Source organism: Electrona antarctica (genome assembly GCF_951216825.1).
Source record: "Electrona antarctica genome assembly, chromosome: 17".
NCBI lineage: Eukaryota > Metazoa > Chordata > Actinopteri > Myctophiformes > Myctophidae > Electrona > Electrona antarctica.
In genome coordinates, this window is record NC_136798.1 from 4,000,489 (window position 1) to 4,021,742 (window position 21,254).

General features: G+C 44.2%; 1 protein-coding gene and 1 long non-coding RNA gene across 2 annotated transcripts in view; both read left to right on the plus strand.

The window, feature by feature from the left end:
* Window positions 1-100: 100 nt before the first annotated feature.
* On the plus strand, window positions 101-1,118 carry LOC306940732. The gene is made up of 3 exons (XR_013792041.1): window positions 101-125; window positions 429-584; window positions 905-1,118. It is a non-coding gene; the product is annotated as an uncharacterized lncRNA (long non-coding RNA).
* A 206-nt stretch (window positions 1,119-1,324) lies between these two features.
* LOC306940570 (nesprin-2-like) overlaps window positions 1,325-21,254 on the plus strand; it is a 161,129-nt gene continuing 141,199 nt past the window's right edge. The window contains exons 1-17 of the mRNA XM_079525668.1: window positions 1,325-1,633; window positions 4,052-4,221; window positions 4,919-5,315; window positions 5,908-6,203; window positions 8,519-8,675; window positions 8,774-8,934; window positions 10,031-10,181; window positions 11,173-12,152; window positions 12,967-13,128; window positions 13,453-13,603; window positions 14,048-14,206; window positions 14,659-14,826; window positions 16,114-16,215; window positions 17,054-17,257; window positions 17,744-17,949; window positions 18,940-19,255; window positions 20,774-21,061. Coding sequence (XP_079381794.1) covers window positions 1,397-1,633; window positions 4,052-4,221; window positions 4,919-5,315; window positions 5,908-6,203; window positions 8,519-8,675; window positions 8,774-8,934; window positions 10,031-10,181; window positions 11,173-12,152; window positions 12,967-13,128; window positions 13,453-13,603; window positions 14,048-14,206; window positions 14,659-14,826; window positions 16,114-16,215; window positions 17,054-17,257; window positions 17,744-17,949; window positions 18,940-19,255; window positions 20,774-21,061 — 4,305 coding nt within the window. The 5' untranslated portion in view covers window positions 1,325-1,396. The remainder of the gene's footprint in view (window positions 1,634-4,051; window positions 4,222-4,918; window positions 5,316-5,907; window positions 6,204-8,518; window positions 8,676-8,773; window positions 8,935-10,030; window positions 10,182-11,172; window positions 12,153-12,966; window positions 13,129-13,452; window positions 13,604-14,047; window positions 14,207-14,658; window positions 14,827-16,113; window positions 16,216-17,053; window positions 17,258-17,743; window positions 17,950-18,939; window positions 19,256-20,773; window positions 21,062-21,254) is intronic.

Here is a 21,254-nt window from a genome sequence, read left to right on the forward strand (position 1 = left end):
AGCTCACCCACTGGGGCACTGAGGCCCTGGAGAGTTACCACAACCTCAACAAGAGGAAACGCATGCAGGGACACTCAGGACCCTCAGGACCATCAGGACACTCAGGACCGCAAACCAGAATAAAAGTGAGCAACAAATTCCTCAAGTCAGGCATTCACTGTTTTAATAAATCATGTCAAAGCAGGGCCAATCCATCCATCCATACTCTATAGTCTGTACTGAACCTAAATCATAATTGTATTTTGGCAACAGCTAAACATATAAAGAGTCACACAAATGTTGTGTTCTGCTGAACATTGCCTTCTACTGTAAGTTAAGCTGTGGCAAGCCCATGCAGTTTGTCTCTGATGTGGAAACGAAGGCTGATGGAGTGTTATTGGTTTTCTAATATAATGGTCAATGTAAAGTATGGGCATTCTTCTCTCCAGGTGCTGATTTCTCGTGGCTTGCAGCTGGAGGGCCAGGTGGTGGCTGAGGGCCAGGACCTTCAGGCCCTTGTGGACAATGTACAGAAGTGTCCCCTGCCGTCCCTCAGTACCTCTACCATACAAGACAGGGTCTCGCAGACAGTATCTCAGTCCCAGGTGAATTAACGCTCAATCGTCAAGCCCTGTATAATTAGTCGACCGCAGTACACCATATGATAATACATTTTTAACCCACTCAATAATCGTACCTAATTACAGGCCCAAAAAACGAACATTTGGGTAGAGCCTTATTATCACTTTATTGAGTAGACAACGTTTTGATCCTCATAGGGAAGATCCTATGAGGATTGAAACATTGTGGGCTCTACCTTTTTTTCTTTAAAACTCACTCAATAATCCCACAATCTAAATCAAACAACAAAATATCTCCTTCATCTAAAGTAACTTTGTCTCATCACGTGTGTTTGCTTTCCCAGGAAATTATGGAACTGCTCAGCTCCCTAGCATTTAGTCAACGTGTCTGTGAAGCTCCTGGTAATCAGCTTCCTAGTAAAACCACGTGTCCGACAGAGCCGGACACCAAGGTAGCGCTCGCTGGTCTGACCTCCACGGGGGATGTACGACAGACAAATGGGACTGTCCAACACCAAATCCAGGATCCAAGTCAACCTCAGTCTTCATTTCAGAAACAGGGGCAGCTAAACTATAGCCATACTCAGGACAAGAATATTCAGAAAACCAGACTCAAGGTCTTACCCCATGCTGGAATCCAGGAAGAGCCTCAGCATTTGGCTAAAATGACAGAACCTCAAGCACCTTCTCCTCCGGATCAAAACCGAAAAGAAGCTACATCAAAGTGTTTGAGTCAACCTCAGTCTACACATGTCCAAGAACCACTTGACAAAGCCGAGAGTCCTAATCTATTCAAAAGTACGAGAGACAAAAAGGAACCCTCTTCTCACTCACAGATGCACAGTCAGAAACTCAGGTTAAGGCGGCAACAGAACCTCCTGCAGACGGAATGTGGAAACCAAAAACCTCCACTACCACCTGCTTTGGGCCGAAGCGATGTTCATTCCAAAGCCCAGGCAGTGGCCAAGAACCGCCTGGAGAAGGCCAAATATGGGCTGCAGGAGCACATTCAGGAAGCCATCATACTGTTCGGTGACAAAGAGATCTCAGAATGGCAAGCCAAGAGAAAACAGGTAACACATTCTCTTGTATTTCCCACAAATGTCAGAACTTTCAGAATTGTACCCAAACTCAGTTTTTGCCTGCAAGTTGTCCTTTAGCACTGCAAGCTCTTTGCTGCTTATACATGCTTGATGCTTCGCCTTAGGCTACAGTAGCACTTAATAGTGAGGGACTATAGTTAATGGTTTATTGGCATGAATACATGGTTATTATATTATTAAGTTAATCTTAGCCCACTTAGCAGTCCCTACTTTTTAAGGGTCCAGATAATAGTAATTAACATTTAACAAATCACTATATAATGTCTCAAGTCATTAAATAGTGCTACCATGTTGCTGTTGAGCAAAGCTTGACTTGCAGTATAACCTGAGGGAACAATTTTGTCTGAGCTATTGTTTAACAAAGCTGCCAGTCATGTCTTTGCACGTCTGGGCTGTCGTGTTAGTCTCTGCATGGTCTCTGTGCTTGCAGAGAGCGTTACGGACTCTGAAAAGCTCTGTTCTGGAGGAGTTTCTGGCAGCAGCGGAGGCTTTCAGCTCCTTCTGCTCGGAGACTCGGCTGCAGGATTTGATGCTCCTCTCTGTTTCAGTCACGAAGCAGTGGGAGGTATGACAGCTTGTTGATTGGCTATTTTCAGCAAAGACATTTGGTGTAGAGGGGGGGGAAAAAGAGGTGGGCAATTATAGAGCCCTAGAGCAGGGGTTCTCAACCCGTGGGTCGCGACCCCTCGGGGGGTCGCCAAATTATTTTAGGGGGTCCCCAAATTATTTTCAAAAAAAAAAAGCTAAAAAAAAGCTAAATTATAACATAATGCTTAAAACACCAAAAGGGGTTCCCGCCCAAAATGGTTTAAGGTTATTGTAGCAGTCAATTTATATTGGGGGTCGGGAGGGGGCGGGGCGGGGGTCCCGAGACGTTGCCAAAGCATTTCCGGGGGTCCCCGGCCAAAAACGTTGAGAACCCCTGCCCTAGAGGATCCTGGTCAACTAGTTTATAGGGTCTAAGTGGTTATAAGATTTGAAAGACTACAGTGGCAAATCGGCATTTGATTCTGCATTTTAATGCTTCATTTGGATGGCCATAGGCTACAGCATAAATTAATTTCTGTAATTTACAGTAGGCCAACCTGATTAATAGATAGATACACCTTGATAAATGTTACTGTATATTGTCATGACGAATAATTTAATTTGGGCTTATCACTGGATAAATGCGTTTTTTTAAATCTTTTTTTTGATGTCTTTGACATCGTCTTTGATCGTCTTCAAACCATTATTTAAAAAAACTTTTTTTAGACATCGTAAAAAAAAAATCCAGATTTGGACAATTAAACTTTCTTGCTTGTTAATTTGTTTGTTTTCAGTAGCCTATGTTCGCTTTATTAATGTATAGTGAATGAATTTATGAATTAGGCCTAATTAATAAATGAATAAATGAATGAATGAATTATTCATTTATTCATTATTAATTTAATCTTCGCCTATATAATGACATGCTTGCCCAAAATGTGGGGTTTGAACAGTGCTTAAGTTGAGTGTCTGTGTCTGTGTGTGATGTCATGCCCAGGATGTGCGCTCAGAAATGGCCAACTTTGTGCCACTTTTGTGGTCCCAGATCAGAAGAAGAGGGAAGACGCCCCTGTCTCATGAGGACTGTGAAATGCATGCTAACACCCTGCATGGTGATACTGCTGACCAGGTCGACTTTGAATATGTGCAAAAACATCAGGTGAAGAATGTGTTGATCAGTTGATTGATGGATGACTGCAGTGCAGACTACGAATGGATATGAAAGAAACTCAGTCTTGTAGATGTACTAATTGTTGATATTGATTGTGATTGATTGATATTTAGCACGAGGGATTCTCGTATTACACCTCTTAGACCTCTAGTAATAAGCAAGAGTAGTTGTGCCAGGCAGTCAGCTGGGTTTGTAGGGTATGTTTTGAACCACAAGAGGGCAGTGATGCACCGTTGAATCGATGCACCTTTTAATGAAACGACGTCACGAGAAGAGGAGACACTTCCTTGTTTAGTTCTAGGAATAGATTGATTCAGCAGGTGGATTTTCACGACATGCAGCAGCAGCAGTATCTAGACATTTGGCGCTTGTTTCTCAAGTTTGAAGAACATTATGTACTTTTTAGTCAGACAATTAACTCTTAGAATGAATTTAGAATATATATTTGAGCAATGAGCATAGATATATGAAGCATTGTTTGGCGCCAGGGCTCTGTCCATATTCGTTCCCTGCAACATTAACATTTTAGTTATAAATTATAAGCCAGATGGAATTACAGGGAATGAATTAAGACCCCCATGCAGGGGGATCTATAGAAACAGAGCCTACAGGTGTGGCGCGCTCACGAGTTGTCTGCCTGAACTATAGCTATCGCAGGCTTCGCATCATTCAATTCTTTACCTTTCTAGGCATGTCTCTCCACTGATGGTGGTTCGTCCCTTGCGTGTATCATGGAGAGCCACCAGGAAACCTGTGCTGCTGTAGTATCTCAGCTGGGGGAGTCAAGTGGAAGGCAGGAGACACTGCAGTCAAATGACACCAGTCATTCTGTGTTACCACAGCAACTTCAGCAGGACAGGTGAGATGAATAGAGTGTGCAAAGTTCTTGATTCCACACAGTCATAATCATACCTCATATGTTTTATTGAGAGCTTTAAAGGAAAATACACCTTAAATCATTATAATACCTATATGTATCTAAATAGTTCTGTTGGGTTTACATCCATACATGCACCATTAACTATTATGTACCACTAACTTGAGTGAAATATAGATCAGTAGATGAACACATTCAACATTTGACTGTAAAAGTTTAAACATTCTATATTCTATACCGGACCGGTAAATATAATGTCTCCCATTGTCTGCCTATTTAGTCATGTGTTCATAAGTATATACTTGACATATAAATGTGTATTCTCTTTTTGGATGGGTTTTGCTTTGATGGGAATGGTTAACTTGATATTAAATCAATGGTCCCTTAAAACTGTCCATTACATTTGAACTTTTTACATTATTTAATTTATTTTATGTGGAGATGTGAAATTAAATTAATAGAATTTGCGTCACAAGATTGGAAAATGTCAGCAAATGATGTTACTAATTTAGCAGTTTGTGTGCCCTTGTATTCTTTAAAAAATAGCGACGTGGGGTGCCCATCCGATTCCCCCCCCCCCAAAAAAAAAGTTTAGAATTCTTTTAAAAATGACTGTGTAATTGAATGGTTTGGCTTGCTGGACCTCCCCTCTGTTGCTGTACATATGTTGACCCAGCAGGGGGCAGCAGAACACCCCGCCGAGCAGAAGTGGCACTCAAGCCGACCCTCAACCAACAGACTATCAACCAAAACCAAGCCCGGCCTGCCCAGATCAAGATCACACACCCTCAATAAACCCTGGGCTGCCGCAGGCCTCAGACTGCCCACTCCATGTCAGAATCCCCACTCATCAAGTGAACGATTTCCCGCCACTTGATGAGGACCATCACAAGCTGAATCAGAAGCTGCTCCCTGGGAAGGACCTAGGTGATGAACAGGAGCCCCTACTGCAGACCCAGGATCAGCACAGGCTGACAGGTGATGAACAGGAGCCCCTAGTGCAGACCCAGGGTCAGCAGAGACTGACAGTCCACAGTGGTGTGCCGCACATCCCACAGAGCCACGCTCAGCAACAGGTATGGAGAGAGGATCACAAGACAGCTTTTCATGTTCATATCTGTCAGCAGCACTGCACACTGCTTTTACTGTATGTTAAAACCATTTGCGTGCTACTGTATGGCAACTGGATTCCCCTTGTGGGAATAATAAAGGTCTGCCTGCCTGCCTGCCTGCCTGCCTGCCTGTCTGTCTGTCAACATTCCAATCAGAACGAAAAGATGATTATTTTCCCCCCCCAAATCCATCAGTGTATGTTTTATAATCGTCCCTATCTTATATATTTACTTAACTACATCCCCTTTAACCTGGCTTTTGGCCTTTCCCTAAGCCTCTGCGGTTACTAAACAAATCCAGAAGAGCGATTGGCTGCTCCCGGGCGCCTCTTAGCCTGGGTGCGTGGCAGCTGTAGAGCGATTGGCTGCTCCCGGGCGCCTCTTAGCCCCGGTGCGTGGCAGCTGTAGAGCGATTGGCTGCTCCCGGGCGCCTCTTAGCCCCAGTGCGTGGCAGCTGTAGAGTGCCTCTTAGCCCTGGTGCGTGGCAGCTGTAGAGTGCTAATCCACAGTAATTGGATAGGCTCACTGCTCTGCTCTCCTGGCTGTGCGTTTCCAGGCGGTCGTCAGGGGTGATGTTGTGGAAACCCTGCGGGCAGCGGAGCGGGCCGCCATCCCACCCCAGGTCCCTCCCCAACAGGAAACCCTGCGGGCAGCGGAGCGGGCCGCCATGTCACCCCAGGTCCCTCCCCAACAGGAAACCCTGCGGGCAGCGGAGCGGGCCGCCATCCCACCCCAGGTCCCTCCCCAACAGGAAGCTGAAACCCTGCGGGCAGCGGAGCGGGCCGCCATCCCACCCCAGGTCCCTCCCCAACAGGAAGCTGAGGGCCTGTTGCAGCAGGAAGGGCTGAAAAGGTAAGGGGTCAATAATATGACCTCCCTGTATGCACTGTTGTTCTGACCTCCCTGTATGCACTGTTGTTCTGACCTCCCTGTATGCACTGTTGTTCTGATCTCCCTGTATGCACTGTTGTTCTGACCTCCCTGTATGCACTGTTGTTCTGACCTCCCTGTATGCACTGTTGTTCTGACCTCCCTGTATGCACTGTTGTTCTGATCTCCCTGTATGCACTGTTGTTCTGACCTCCCTGTATGCACTGTTGTTCTGACCTCCCTGTATGCACTGTTGTTCTGATCTCCCTGTATGCACTGTTGTTCTGACCTCCCTGTATGCACTGTTGTTCTGCATTAAGTCAATAATATGACCTCCCTGTATGCACTGTTGTTCTGCATTAAGTCAATAATATGATCTCCCTGTATGCACTGTTGTTCTGCATTAAGTCAATAATATGACCTCCCTGTATGCACTGTTGTTCTGCATTAAGTCAATAATATGACCTCCCTGTATGCACTGTTGTTCTGCATTAAGTCAATAATATGATCTCCCTGTATGCACTGTTGTTCTGCATTAAGTCAATAATATGATCTCCCTGTATGCACTGTTGTTCTGCATTAAGTCAATAATATGATCTCCCTGTATGCACTGTTGTTCTGCATTAAGTCAATAATATGACCTCCCTGTATGCACTGTTGTTCTGCATTAAGTCAATAATATGACCTCCCTGTATGCACTGTTGTTCTGCATTAAGTCAATAATATGATCTCCCTGTATGCACTGTTGTTCTGCATTAAGTCAATAATATGATCTCCCTGTATGCACTGTTGTTCTGCATTAAGTCAATAATATGATCTCCCTGTATGCACTGTTGTTCTGCATTAAGTCAATAATATGATCTCCCTGTATGCACTGTTGTTCTGCATTAAGTCAATAATATGATCTCCCTGTATGCACTGTTGTTCTGACCTCCCTGTATGCACTGTTGTTCTGCATTAAGTCAATAATATGATCTCCCTGTATGCACTGTTGTTCTGACCTCCCTGTATGCACTGTTGTTCTGCATTAAGTCAATAATATGATCTCCCTGTATGCACTGTTGTTCTGCATTAAGTCAATAATATGATCTCCCTGTATGCACTGTTGTTCTGCATTAAGTCAATAATATGATCTCCCTGTATGCACTGTTGTTCTGGTCAATAATATGATCTCCCTGTATGCACTGTTGTTCTGACCTCCCTGTATGCACTGTTGTTCTGCATTAAGTCAATAATATGATCTCCCTGTATGCACTGTTGTTCTGCATTAAGTCAATAATATGATCTCCCTGTATGCACTGTTGTTCTGCATTAAGTCAATAATATGATCTCCCTGTATGCACTGTTGTTCTGCATTAAGTCAATAATATGATCTCCCTGTATGCACTGTTGTTCTGCATTAAGTCAATAATATGATCTCCCTGTATGCACTGTTGTTCTGCATTAAGTCAATAATATGATCTCCCTGTATGCACTGTTGTTCTGCATTAAGTCAATAATATGATCTCCCTGTATGCACTGTTGTTCTGCATTAAGTCTGTATGCACTGTTGTTCTGCATTAGTCTTCAAACTGCATTTGTCAAATGTTATTCTGTAGATTGAAATGGGATTTTTATTAAAGGCAATGTGTAAGTGCGATAAGAAACACACTGAAGTCTGATATAAAATATATTATATCTGTATGTCTAGAGATGTGAACAAGTGCCAGTTGTAGGTTTTTACCTGGCACACACTGCTTACAGTTTATTTTTTGCTCTCAACTGGAGAGCAAATAGTTTGTAAATATTTTGTGTGCAATTTTATGCTTTATTAGATCAAATAGATCAGTGCAACGAGATATGGCAAGAGAGAGAGAGGAGGGACTTGCGAGACAAGACGGGGGTTGGATAAGAACCTGGCCTGGGTCAGGTCCTTGCATTTACAAGGAGAATATGAGCCACCAATTATGTATTATTACACACACATATTGTCAAACCAATCACTGGAGTACATGCACACAAAATGTTTGTGTGCATGTTTAAAAAGCCAGTGGTGCGGTTTAGCAATATGATGTTTTATGAGGGATGTGTGTGTGTATCATCTGTAGGCTTATCTGTTATCAGATAAGCCTACAAGTTCGCCCTGTACCTTGTACCATGTCACAGCCAATAAAATAAAGCCATATGTGAGATTAGCATGGTATCACAGGTGAGAGTCTTCTGTTCCCTCTGGATTGCGTATTTTTTTTTAAGACCTATAATGTTTGGGGTAAAGATCACAGGGGAGTGACTCTATACCACATTTTTATATACCACAGGTACAAAGACAGCAGCTTAGCATTTCACTCTCAACTCCAACGCAACGCACAGCTCCTGCAGCCCGCTGAGAGCATCCCAGACCCAGGCGACGCTGTCTCTACACTTCAGAACCAGCTCCAAAACCTACAGGCCAGTTTCAGCAGCAACCGTCCTGCAGTATATACCACTGACGGTTCACATTTTTCAAATATTCCTCTGCAACTGTGCTCTGTCTGTGACTTATTTGCGTGTATACTGTGTTTTCTTCTCGACAGACTCTGAAACAGGAGACGGAGGCGCTATGGTTTGAATTTGAGCTCCAGTATGCCCAGCTCTCCCAACTGGCCAACCTGCAGGAGGACCAGGGTGGGGTGGAGAGCGACAGGACGACGCTCCTGCAGCAGTGGAGGAGGCAACAGATCTGTCTGCACAACAGGTGCAGTCCACATGGTTGAGGATTGCTCTTAACCTGAGGCCCATTATTCTCAGAAATGCCTCCTACGTTTTTGGAAAAAAAAATTGATCCAAATTATTGCTACAGTATTTCTAAATCATGTTTCTATAGATATATTGTTGTTGTCGGGTGGAAACCTGGTATATCCAAAACATTTCCTTTTTTATTATTTTTTAAAACTATTTAAAATAGTGAAAATAGCACACAATGCCTCGCCTTGCAAGTCGCGACACTCGTGCGACTCACAAAAAAAAGGACGCAGATGCTCTGAAAGGAATAACAAGTATAAACTTATATGGCTTTCCATATAAGTACAGCACTTTGGTTGACCTTCTGGTCTTTGTAAATGTGCTCCTAGAAATAAAGTTTGATTTGATTTGATTTGATTCCAAGTCTAAATAGGTTAAGCAAGTCATTAGTTCTTATATTATCGTTGTGTTGTTTTCTCTCAAACTTGCTTTAACATGTTTTGTGCCTGCATATCACTAATTACAACACCATCATGCCTTCTTATTATCCTCTACTGCAGGGGTTCTCAACGTTTTTGGCCGGGGACCCCCGAAAATGCTTTGGCAACGTCTCGGGACCCCCGCCCCGCCCCCTCCCGACCCCCAATATAAATTGACTGCTACAATAACCTTAAACCATTTTGGGCGGGAACCCCTTTTGGTGTTTTAAGCATTGTTATAATTTAGCTATTTAAAAATAGCAGATCTACAAGCTCGTAGCGCGCCACCGAGTGGCGCGCTACGAGCTTGTAGGTCTGCTATTTTTGAAAAATCGTGGAAAAAAAATAAAATAAAAAATCTTTTTTTTTTCTTTTCAAAAGCTCCTTGGAATTCCCTATTAAAAGGACAAATATGGTTTATTGTATTCATAGTTAGCAGTATAATAACATTGTAGAAAAGAGTCCTTTTGCACACTTACAGGGACAGGTGCGTCGGACAGGTTTGTGAGACCGAAACGTTGTAACTCAGTAGCTTCATAAACTACTGTTATATAAGTGAATACAGTGTAGTGCGGGATCTCCTTTCTCACAAGGTTTGGACTAAAAGTAATTCGATGTGTTTCTTTGCAGAATGGCATCCTATGACACCACCATTGACCTGATGGAAGCGTCAGATTGTCAGATGAAGCTGATCACAGAGCAGCTCCACCACTTCAGCAGAGAGGCCGTGGACATCTCCTCGTTGTCCTTGGCTGACTACAAAGCAGTAAATGACTTAAAGGTAATGTCATGTCAATGTAATGTCGTCATGAGAATTTAGGTATAGTGACTCCTTCATGAAGGAGTCTCTATGAAGGAGTCAGAATCATGCCCATGCAGTGTGCAAACAGAGGGCCAAACTCAGTAGAGACGAGTGTGATGACATTATCCAATTCCAATATATTACTGAACGTCTGGGGCTTTCGGAATTACATCATGTGGCAGCCAAGTCTATGGCTTTTTTAATGTTTGCTTAGGGTTGCCTGGTAATGTTTGTTTAGAGTGGCAGCCAAGTCTATGCGTTACCACGTGCCCCTCACTTCTTTTTGAGGGGTGCTAGCCCCTCCTATGTCCATCTTTGCGGGTTTGTGCGCGCACAAACATTGTGTAAACACAAACATTGAATGCCATTGACAATGAATGGCCAGCTTTGAGTGTTTGTGTAAACACAAACATTGAAGACGAAGGTGAGGACACACATTGTGATTGGTCAGAATGAGATGATGTATGATGAAAAGAGCGCCCCTCACTTCACACGCGTGTGATTCCGGTCTTAATTAGATTAGATTTTAGATATTTTTGGGAATATCGTTTTGTGCAATTAATTTAGGAATGAGCTACAATGACCCCTGTAAAGGCCATCCGAGGACACTGAGGACATAATTCAAGGGGATTCGCTATAAACAGCCACTGATGACGTACGTACAGTGCTAGTAAACTATTTGCGCTTCATCATTTTGAAAGAGAAATGACCAAAGGGGAAACACCAACACTCGTCCGGCCGACCAGTGATATTAATTTCATCAGTCTGTGACTCAGTCAGTCAATCAGTCAATAGTTACGTTTAGGTATTGGTTTGGTGTGGTTAAGGTCAGTCTGAGTCAGTATAAGAATCAATATGTTTACGTGACCTCACCTCGCGGATGCAGAGCGTGTAGAAGTTGGCTTATATAACCATATATAACCATTCATAATTCTGAACCTTCAAATGTACATAATGTTTTAATCCTCAGGAAATGGATCTCAGCCTGGAGGCTGAAATGAGTAAGCTGTCTGGAAAAGCCGCTGAGGAGGAAAAAGGAGGGCTGGACGCCACAGCTCCATCGCTCCTTGGCCCCGCCGTCCACATCCGATCCCGTCGTCTCCGTCAGCTCAGGGAGCATCTGAAGGAGGTCGAGTCGGTTCTTCATGCGCTGGACTGCTTCCTGGTCAGCCTGAGGCAGGGCCAGGCCGAGATCCATGCTCTCAGGGAGTCCAGCAGCAGCGGGCAGGGAGAAGAGGCTGTCCAGGTGAATCACTCCTGGCAGGCTACAGCCCGGCAGAGATTCCAGACGGCTGCGGAGGAGGATGCTGTCACAGTGGACGGCTTGCTAAAGGCCACGGGAATGACGTTGACCATGGACGGCAGCGCGGTGACGTGCGAGGACGTGGTGGTGTCGTTGGTCCAGAGACTGGACGAGGCGGACAAAGCCGAGCCGAGCGGGAGCAGAGAGGACCGGAGTAAAGAGTTGTGTGTGTTGGGAAGGTCGCAGGAGGTGCAGGGTGTGGGGTCGACGGTCAAGTCGAAGGGGTTGAACCAGAAGGAGACCGCTCTTAGAGAGACTGAAGTTAAGTTAGGTTGTAGTGAGCAGGGCCGAGCGCGGGAAGAGACCCCACGTTCTCACAGTGGGATGGAACTGGGTTCTGGTTTGGAGCCCGAGAGGTGCAAGTCGGGCGAACAGCACGAGGAGTCGAAGGAATCGAGGGGAGAGGAAGTGCAGAGTCAGGAGGCAGAACGTAAGGGTGGAAGACGGCGGGCCCAGGACCACAGCCCAGCGGGGTCCAAAGACCACAGGCGGAGGAGAAGAAGGAGCAGCCAGGAAAAGAAAGAGGGAGACGAGACGAAGAGTACAGTTCAGAGGAGGTTTGCCTTCCTACGGCTGCTGAGGGAGATCCAGGGAGCCACGGGGGAGCTGGGCTTAAAAGAACCAACACGCCATGCAGTCCAGCAGAGGTAACACACCTGAGATCAATGATTGATGCATGGAATAATAGATACATACTATATAACCTAATAAATAATACTATACTATAGATAAATAATACTACATACTGTAATAGATAAATAATATCTATATACTATATATAGTATAGTTAATTAATGTGTTTTATCTTCTTTCTTGTCTTTATGAAAAGTTTACCTTCTTAAAAAAATAAACATACTATACAATCACACCGGGAGTTAAATATACTAAGTAGTTAATAACAAAAGTACAATGTACTGTTCATCTAAGCCCTCTGCAATAACCTCTCAAACACAAAGTCACATTTTAGTCACCTGGAATGTTTTAGTGTTAGTAACTAAATATGAGATTTTAGTCGACTAAATCTACAGTTGATTTAGTCGACTAAAATGTATTTTACACTTGCTGAAAATAGCAGATCTATAAGCTCACAACGCGTTGTGAGCTTATAGATCTGCTATTTTCAGCATGCAACCAAGTGTAAAATGACTTATACTGGATCTCTTGTCCACTAGTCTCTTCCTAACATTTTAGTCTAGTTTTTATTTGTTGACAAAATCGACAGTATATTTAGTCATAGTTTTAGTCATCATGGCGTAGTTTTTATTTCGTTTTTATGTGGTTTTTGTCAGTGAAAAAAGGTAGTCGACGAACATTTTCCGTCTTAGTTTTACGAAAACAACAATACTACTATACTGCAATTAAGTATAATTCAGTTCTCAGGAAACCTGCTTCTGCAGCTTTGATGACTCTTGTCTCACTGGGAGACAGAGAACTCACAGGAAAAGTGTTGTTGTCTTGCAGGATGCGTGCCTTGACGGAGCTGGAGAGCCGCCTGGCCGGCCAGCGTTCTGAACTCATGAGCCTGCTGGAGGCGTCGTCACAGTCAGCTGGCACTGCCGACGTCACACACATGAATGAGATGGAGGCTCTCTTTGAAGAAACCCAGACAGTGGTAGTAGAAAGGTAATTGACACGTTAGTGTGTGTGTGTGTGTGTGTGTGTGTGTGTGTGTGTGTGTGTGTGTGTGTGTGTGTGTGTGTGTGTGTGTGTGTGTGTGTGTGTGTGTGTGTGTGTGTGTGTGTGTGTGTGTGTGTGTGCATGCGCACATGTGTAGACTTATATACTTATATAATAGCATCAACAGCATTATAATTTATTTTTCAACCTTGGATGTTTTATTACCATATGCATGTCTGTTGTATTTTATCACATTGTGATACATTGTATATTTTGTGCGTTTATGGTCTGCTTTGTGTGCGTGCGTGCGTGGTGGTGATTGCCACACAGGTTGGATCAGTGTCGTGTCCTTGCAGAGTTGCTGAAGAGATTCCAGGCGGTCGGCAGTGAGCTGAGCTCCACACTGCAGAGAGCAGAGAGAACCATCAGCGAGCAGGCCTCCTACATGGGCAAAGACAACCTGCAGAGACTCCATGACAAGGCATCTCTTCCCTTCTTACCACCTAAAACCTCTATACTTAGTATAGTTGACTGGGGTCGTCCACAATTCCATGCTGTTGTTCCATCTAGTGTAGACTTCTTGTAAATTAAGTAATGCAAATGTTTTACAATAATTTAACTCTTGAGAGTGTAAAATTAAACTAAATCGACCGGGTCCATTTAGTGGTCTCCATCATTTAGCTGGGGACCACCTGGAACCCCTTCAAGGACCACTGGTGGTCCCTGGACCACTGCTCTACACCAAAAATAGCAGAGGAACAAGCTCACAACATGAGCTTTGTGGATCTGCTATTTTTGACAAATCAATAATCTTTTTATATAATTGATGACATTGATTAGATTGGCTAGATTAACGGTTGCACCCGTAGTTTAGTCATTTACACTCACACGTGTACTCTCCTCCATTGTTTGTGTGATTCATCAGGTCCAGGACACCAAGGCAGAGCTGAATGTTCTCGGGGGCAGAATAGAAGATGTCCGTAACATCTGTAGACAGCTGCAGTTTCATCTGAAACAGATTCCTGAATGCACCGTTGTCACGTTCGAGGGGGAAGCAGATACCCTCATGGATCGCTGGCTGGATGTAATTATGATCTTACATCACCCTTAACCCATTTCAAAACTGAGGCCCATTCTAAATAATGGCTTCTACAGTAAATCATCAAACGTTCTTCTGAAAAACGTATGTTGCGTTTTCATGTCAAGGACCCCCAAAATTATATGTATTTGGCCATGGACCTTCATCTCAAAATATTTAGTTTCAGGGATCCCCAGAAGTAAAGATTTGAGTTAAATAATTGATAATTTAGTTAATAATGATTTGCACAAATTCTCAAGATCTTTCAAAACGCACAAAATGATGCACTATGATCTTGTATATCTGCTATTTTTGAATAGCCAACATTTACAAGTGGTTCCACAGATGCTTTCCCAGTTTGAATGGGTTGACTGTACCTGTACTGAGTGTTTTCCCCACATTGACCTGCCTGTGTGTGTCTTTGAATTCGGATGGTATGAATTCTTCTATTATCGCAGGTCACAGAAAGAACAGACTCCCATCTAGACAATCTCCACAGAGGCCTGGCACTGTGGGAGGGGCTACTGCAACTGGGGAGGGATCTGGAGAGCTGGGCTGCCAATAAGATGGAAGCATTTGCTCAGACTCCCCCCTTTCAGACTGACGAGGAAGTCATAACTTTCCAGGTAAATGGATATGAGTATGTGTTCTGAGGATTGCAGGCCGCCTGGTCCGACCTCGCCTGAACAATAATTCTTGTTTCTCTGATTGCTAAGGGCCATTTCCATTGGACTTTACCAATGTGATACATCATCATTTTCATAAGAACACATGGATTCCTCTAGTCTAACTCAACGGTTCCCAACCTTTTGTGGATCAGGTCACTCTCGAAAGTCTCGAAAAACAAAAGTGTTCTCGGTCCAGCTATCTGACCACTTGGGTCACGTTAATTTTCAATAGACTTATTGTTTTTTCTTTTTGAGGGGCGCTAACCCCTCCTATATAAAGCTTTTGTCCCTCACACGTCTCAATATTTGCCATTGACAAATACAATGAAAGGAGAAATTAGGTCAAATGTCCACCAAATATGACGGAAATCTTGTCCCCACACGTCTCATATTTGCCATTGACAATGAAAGGAGAAAGTAGGTCAGATGTCCGCCAAATATGACAATATTCACACGGGTGTGATTTTTTTAATTGTCTATCAATCGATTGTTTTCCAGCTTGAATCATTAGAATTAACCTAGTATACTTTTTAAGTTCCCATTTATTTTTGCTAATTGTTTAACATTAATATTAATTAATGTTATTTTATCATTAAGAATAATACTTTTTGGGGCACGGTGGCACAGTTGGTAGTGCTGTCGCCTCACAGCTAGAAGGTCCTGGGTTCGATTCCCGCTCGGGGCGCTGTGGGTGCTGGCGGCGTGTTTCCTCCTCCGCGTCATCAGTGCCTATACCCGAGGCGGGGTTGGTGAAAGGGCCTTTCTGTGCGGAGTTTGCATGTTCTCCCCGTGTCCCCTAGGGTAGGTACCCTCACAAAAACATGCAGTAATCCTGGTCTCTAAAAACTGCCTCCCCCTGGCCAGCCGGGGTGCCTGATGGAGGGGAAAGGAACTGGTTGGAATAACGTGTTCCTTCCACGCGCTATGTCCAACCAGGGAAACTCCCCCCTGTCACGTGTAAAGGAGCAACTTGGACACTCAGGCAGGAAGGAAGCATGAGTTCAAGTCCGTTGCTCTCCCCATGTCCCCCATATATGGGGACTAGGTTGGTGGAGGGTGTGTAGAGAGCCCAGGATCACATTAGATAATTGGCACAGGGGTGAAAAAATGGGTTACAAAATTGAGGGATAAAAAAATTAAGGAAAAGAATAATACTTTTGTTTTGCCAATTATTTGGGGGCCTACATGTAATATCCTCACACAGGTTGTAAATGGCTGCTCTAACTAAATGTATTCTGTTGTCAGAATGAGATGCTGGCCCAAGAGGAGAGTGTAGAGAGATTCCACCGCAGAGCTGCTGAGATCCAGTCACTGCTTCTAAGCACGGAGCCCCCCCTCGAACTACAGGTAAATGTATGGCTTCTAAGCACAGAGCCCCCCTCGAACTACAGGTAAATGTATGGCTTAAGCACAGAACCCCCCCTTGAACTACAGGTAAATGTATGGCTTAAGCACAGAGCCCCCCCTTGAACTACAGGTAAATGTATGGCTTCTAAGCACGGAGCCCCCCCTCGAACTACAGGTAAATGTATGGCTTCTAAGCACGGAGCCCCCCCTCCAACTACAGGTAAATGTATGGCTTCTAAGCACGGAGCCCCCCCTCGAACTACAGGTAAATGTATGGCTTCTAAGCACGGAGCCCCACCTCGAACTACAGGTTAATGTATGGCTTCTAAGCACGGAGCCCCCCCTCAAACTACAGGTAAATGTATGGCTTCTAAGCACAGAGCCCGCCCTCCAACTACAGGTAAATACATGTCTTATACATCAGCATTTTCCCTGAATATTGTAATAACGATGTCAATGATTTTGAACTAAAAAAGGTTTTGATGTGCTCTTCTTGAATTGAACATTATTTCTGTGACGCCTGTGGCTGTGACATATTAGGCTTTTTCATGTTGGTGGCTACAGGGAATAACAGAATGCTGCTAATTTATCAATGATTAGACAGATTGGTGGACGATAATTATATTCATTCTTGCACCACATGATGTTTTATTGTGCATTAATTTCATTCATTTTAAGTGGATTACATTTTCCGCTTGTGGACAAAAAGCTTCTACAATGAAAGTAAAGCCATAGATCCAGATTGCTCTGCTCGTGTGTGGTTCTGATCCAGATTGCTCGATCTGCTGGTGTGTGGTTCTGATCCAGATTGCTCTGCTGGTGTGTGGTTCTGATCCAGGTGGTGGAGAGCCAGATGAAGAAGATGATGGAGGAGGTGAAGGAGCTGTTCTGTGAAGCGGAGGATGTTTACAGGCAGCTGGCGGCGGCGAAGGCTCAGGTCCTGAGCAGGATGGCTGAGTGCCACCTCACTCTGCAGCACATGCACCACTCACTGACCAGCCTGAGTGCCTCGGACCTCCTGACCGTTCGCTCACACATTCAAGTAAGGAGTGTAAGGGGGGGGGTGCAACAGTTAATCAAAACAAATGAATCTTTTAATTTAAAATATTATCAATTTTGGAGGAAGACATTAGTAGTGAAAATAGCTGAACTATAAGCTCACAACCTGTCGCAATGCTTGTAATTTGGCTATTTAGTATTTCTGTATGACACACGTGTAAAATACTTTTTAAGACTAATCGATTTTGACGATTATAAAAAAATAAAATCACACTGATTCTTTCAAATGTGAAAAATGAAACAAATGAAAAGAAAACGTGCTTCTCAATAAAAACTCATCAATAGAATGATTGTTAAAATCAAGACTTGTAGCCCTAAAGGAGTGTAGAAAGTATCATATCTTTATGTCCTTTGTACATTGACTGATTGGCTGAATGTGTTTGACAAATCAAACACATTCATGTGTACAGTACGTACGTACAGTTCCTCCCATGAGGTCCCATTTAAATAACATTCTCTCCAAATGCAGGATCTGTGTGCCCAGATGGAGAGTCAGGAGGTGGAGGCTGAAGGCCTTCTGGAGGACCTGGGCGTCATGGCTCGCCTAGCAGGCCCAGCAAGCCTCCAACATCTGGCTGAGGAAGGCCTGCGGCTACAGGAGAGAGTCAGCGTCACCCGGCAGCTTCTGTCTCAGACAGAGACACGGATAGACCTGGATATGGAGGCCCTCAAAAGGTAATGTTAAAGGACCACTTCACCACTTTTCAACCTACTGTATCTTCATATAATACTGTAGGTCCTCACTAATAATCATGATAAAATGGCACATTTTTGAGGTGCGGTTTGTTTTGTAAACGCCATTGACAATGAAGGGAACGATGGGAACGATGGCTTCCATTTTCACATTGCAACTTTTCAGGAGTAGAAAGCCTGCGTTTTCTATTAGCTTGGATTCCCCATCGATGATGTCACTGGTGGACGGGTTTCTGAACTGCCCACAGCCCTCCTATGAGACACAGACTGAGTAGAAAAAAATTGTGCCATTTTATCATGATTATTAGTGAGGACCTATTATATGACGATAGGTTGAAAAGTGGTGAAGTGGTCCTTTAAAAGGATGACCGGATAGGAATCTCCAGACAACCATGTCAGTGTCAATATCAACATGTATTATGTTTATAGTAGCAGATGTTAACGTCCGGAGGCGCCGGACGGAGATCACGTCAAGTTCAAGTGCACGGTCATTTGCCCGAGTCAAATTAGTGCTATGAAAACTGATCACATCGCTCCACAGCCTAGAGGTGCTTGTTGCGCAATCCTCGGTGTTGCACAACAGTGACACGTCATCGAAAATGTTCCCTGCCTGTTTAGCTGACGACAACGAAAATCTTAAAACATTCATAACTCGCGATCTAAATCATCCTGTCTAATTATGAAAAAATATCCTGTGTTTGACGGCCCTCCGCTGTCCAGTCGCTAGTCGTGATAGATTTATTCTTACCTCCCGTTGTTGTCGATTGACTCTAGAGTGGTGTGGCTATTGTTAGCTGCTACCACACACATTCACAACAACATCCGGTCTGTCGGTAAAAGTGGTCCGGGCGCTATAAACGATGGGCACATTTTATTAATGGATTAAATAGGCCCGGGCCCTCAAGGTGTTAACATCCTTTTCCAACAGTCCTGTTAAAAAGGCAAAACCTGTTTCTCGTTAATTTGGTTCAGTGCATTTCAAGCTGAGCCCGAGCTGGCGTCCTCTTACCTGTCTCAAAGACGAGAGGCCCACAATAAGATGGAAACTCTACGGCAGCAGACAGCCCAGCTCCCCACCTTGTTCCCCTGGCCTGGGCTTGGGGAGCGCAGCCAGGCCAGCCGTCAGGCCCAGGAACTACTGGAAGAGGCCAGATCCCTTGGATTGGCTATTACTGCTCTGTCCGACCAGGGGAAGGAACTCGCAGAGCGAACCAACGGCCCAACGTGGGAGGATTCCTCCTGGGCTGCACTGAAGACTGGTCAGTCTACGCTGGAGACACAACTCAATGTAAGTCATTTCACGTGATTGGAATTGATAATTGGAGGTTTGCTGAGTTTTTGTAACAACATACACTGTGACAAGTACCCCTCACCTTATCTTACATAGACAGTAATGAGTATAGAAGAAAAGGGTAAACTAAATGCCTTGTGTAGGTGGCAGCAGCGGTTATGTAGCCTAATGTATTATAAAATATATAACCATCCCGTGGCGTGCTCTGCCTGCATGCCTCTGGGCTGCCTGTCGGCCTGTCTGTCACCTCGATGTGTTAGTAGAAAGCAGGCAGCGAGCGACGGCCACAACCCCATCGTGGTCTGGAAGCATCATTCAAAACCCTGATAGGGTTGCGTGAAGGGGGGGCTACCTGGTTCTTCTTCTTGTACGTGGGTGACTGGTCTATTTGGCAGCCCGTTACCGCCACCTAGTGACATTATAGCGTTTTCATAAAGTTTGCGTTCTCGTGTAAAGGGTCAATACAAAATGAGAACGCAACTGGACTTTGCTGTTTTATCTGGAGATGGTCGCCGTCTAAAAGAGGCCTCAGTCTCATGTTTCTTGCAGTGGGGTTAAGCTGCCCTTCTTAATAATAGCAGCAGCCTCTTGACAAACGTCCCATTTGGCCAATGTGGCATCTACTTAATGATGTCTGTGGTATACTGTACATCTGCTCAACTGTACAGGTAAGTATGTAGGACTAGTAGCATGCCAAAGTTTGTGCTATTGCCATTGAGAATGCATTGGGTGTTTAAGTTAAATACAGGGAGGACATATTTTGACAGCAAACCGCCAATGGTACACTTATTTTTTCAGTGGGTAGATCTTGTTGAGCTGGTAATTTTGAAAGTAGATCTCACGTCATAAATGTGTGGGCACCCCTGTTCTAGCCCCTAGGATGACCCGAGGCCCACCACTTAAAAACCACATGCTACGGTGCCCAAATCTGAATTTAGGTGCTCAAATTAACTCAAACTGAAGCAATTCAGTAAAGGTCAACACTTCCTCCTGGGGTCATTTTAGGGGCTGGGACCTCCAGTAAAAGGCCTAAATACTCTCCAAGAGTTGGGGAACAACATATCAAGAGAGTGGAGTGGTAGGCCCTTGGATTGACCCAGGACCAGTGATTAAATGTACCCCACTGAAAAATAGCAGATCTACAAGCTCGTAGCGTGGCACTCGGTGCCGCACTACGAGCTTGTAGATCTGCCCAAAGTTGAAGGGCTTCAACCTTGGGTACTGGGTAGCTGAAGTTGAAGCTCTGCCCTTCAACTTTGGGCACTTTTACATGTACCGTAACTCCAGGTTACCCTTGTTTGTATGTTTACTTTACGTTCTATCTGGATTTGACCTGACCTAATTATTCTTTACTGCTTTACCTACCTATTATTTATTGGTGCTTTACTGGTTAGTTCTCTAGAGTCTAGAGTAACCTTTAGCTCTGGAAAGGTGCTAAACAAGTGCAAAATATAGTTTTTTCACCCTGGTAACTACTGTATGGGCCTGTATACTAATTGGTTTGTTGTCCAACAGGGCGTGTGTTTGACACTTGAGCAAGGCATCTGTGAAGAAGAAGGCTGTGGCCGGTTGTTACAGGACTGCTACGGTGTTGTAACGTCTCTGCAGGAGAGGACGTCCACATTGGACACACAGCAACAGGAGAGGACGTCCACATTGGACACACCGCAACAGGAGAGGACGTCCACATTGGACACACAGCAACAGGAGAGGACGTCCTCATTGGACACACAGCAACAGGAGAGGACGTCCACATTGGACACACAGCAACAAGGCTTAGCTGGAGATGTAGAGCGTTTGGAGGTTAGGTGTTTGTCACAACACATAAAACACATAGGCCTACATTGAGACGATGTATACCAGATTTTGTCAGTATTACATCAATGTTAATATCTCATTTCGTTGTCTATTATTTTATTTCCAAATACTTTACTCTATATTCTATTATAAGCTCATCGCATCACGTTGTGTGCTTGTAGATCTGCTATCTTCACTA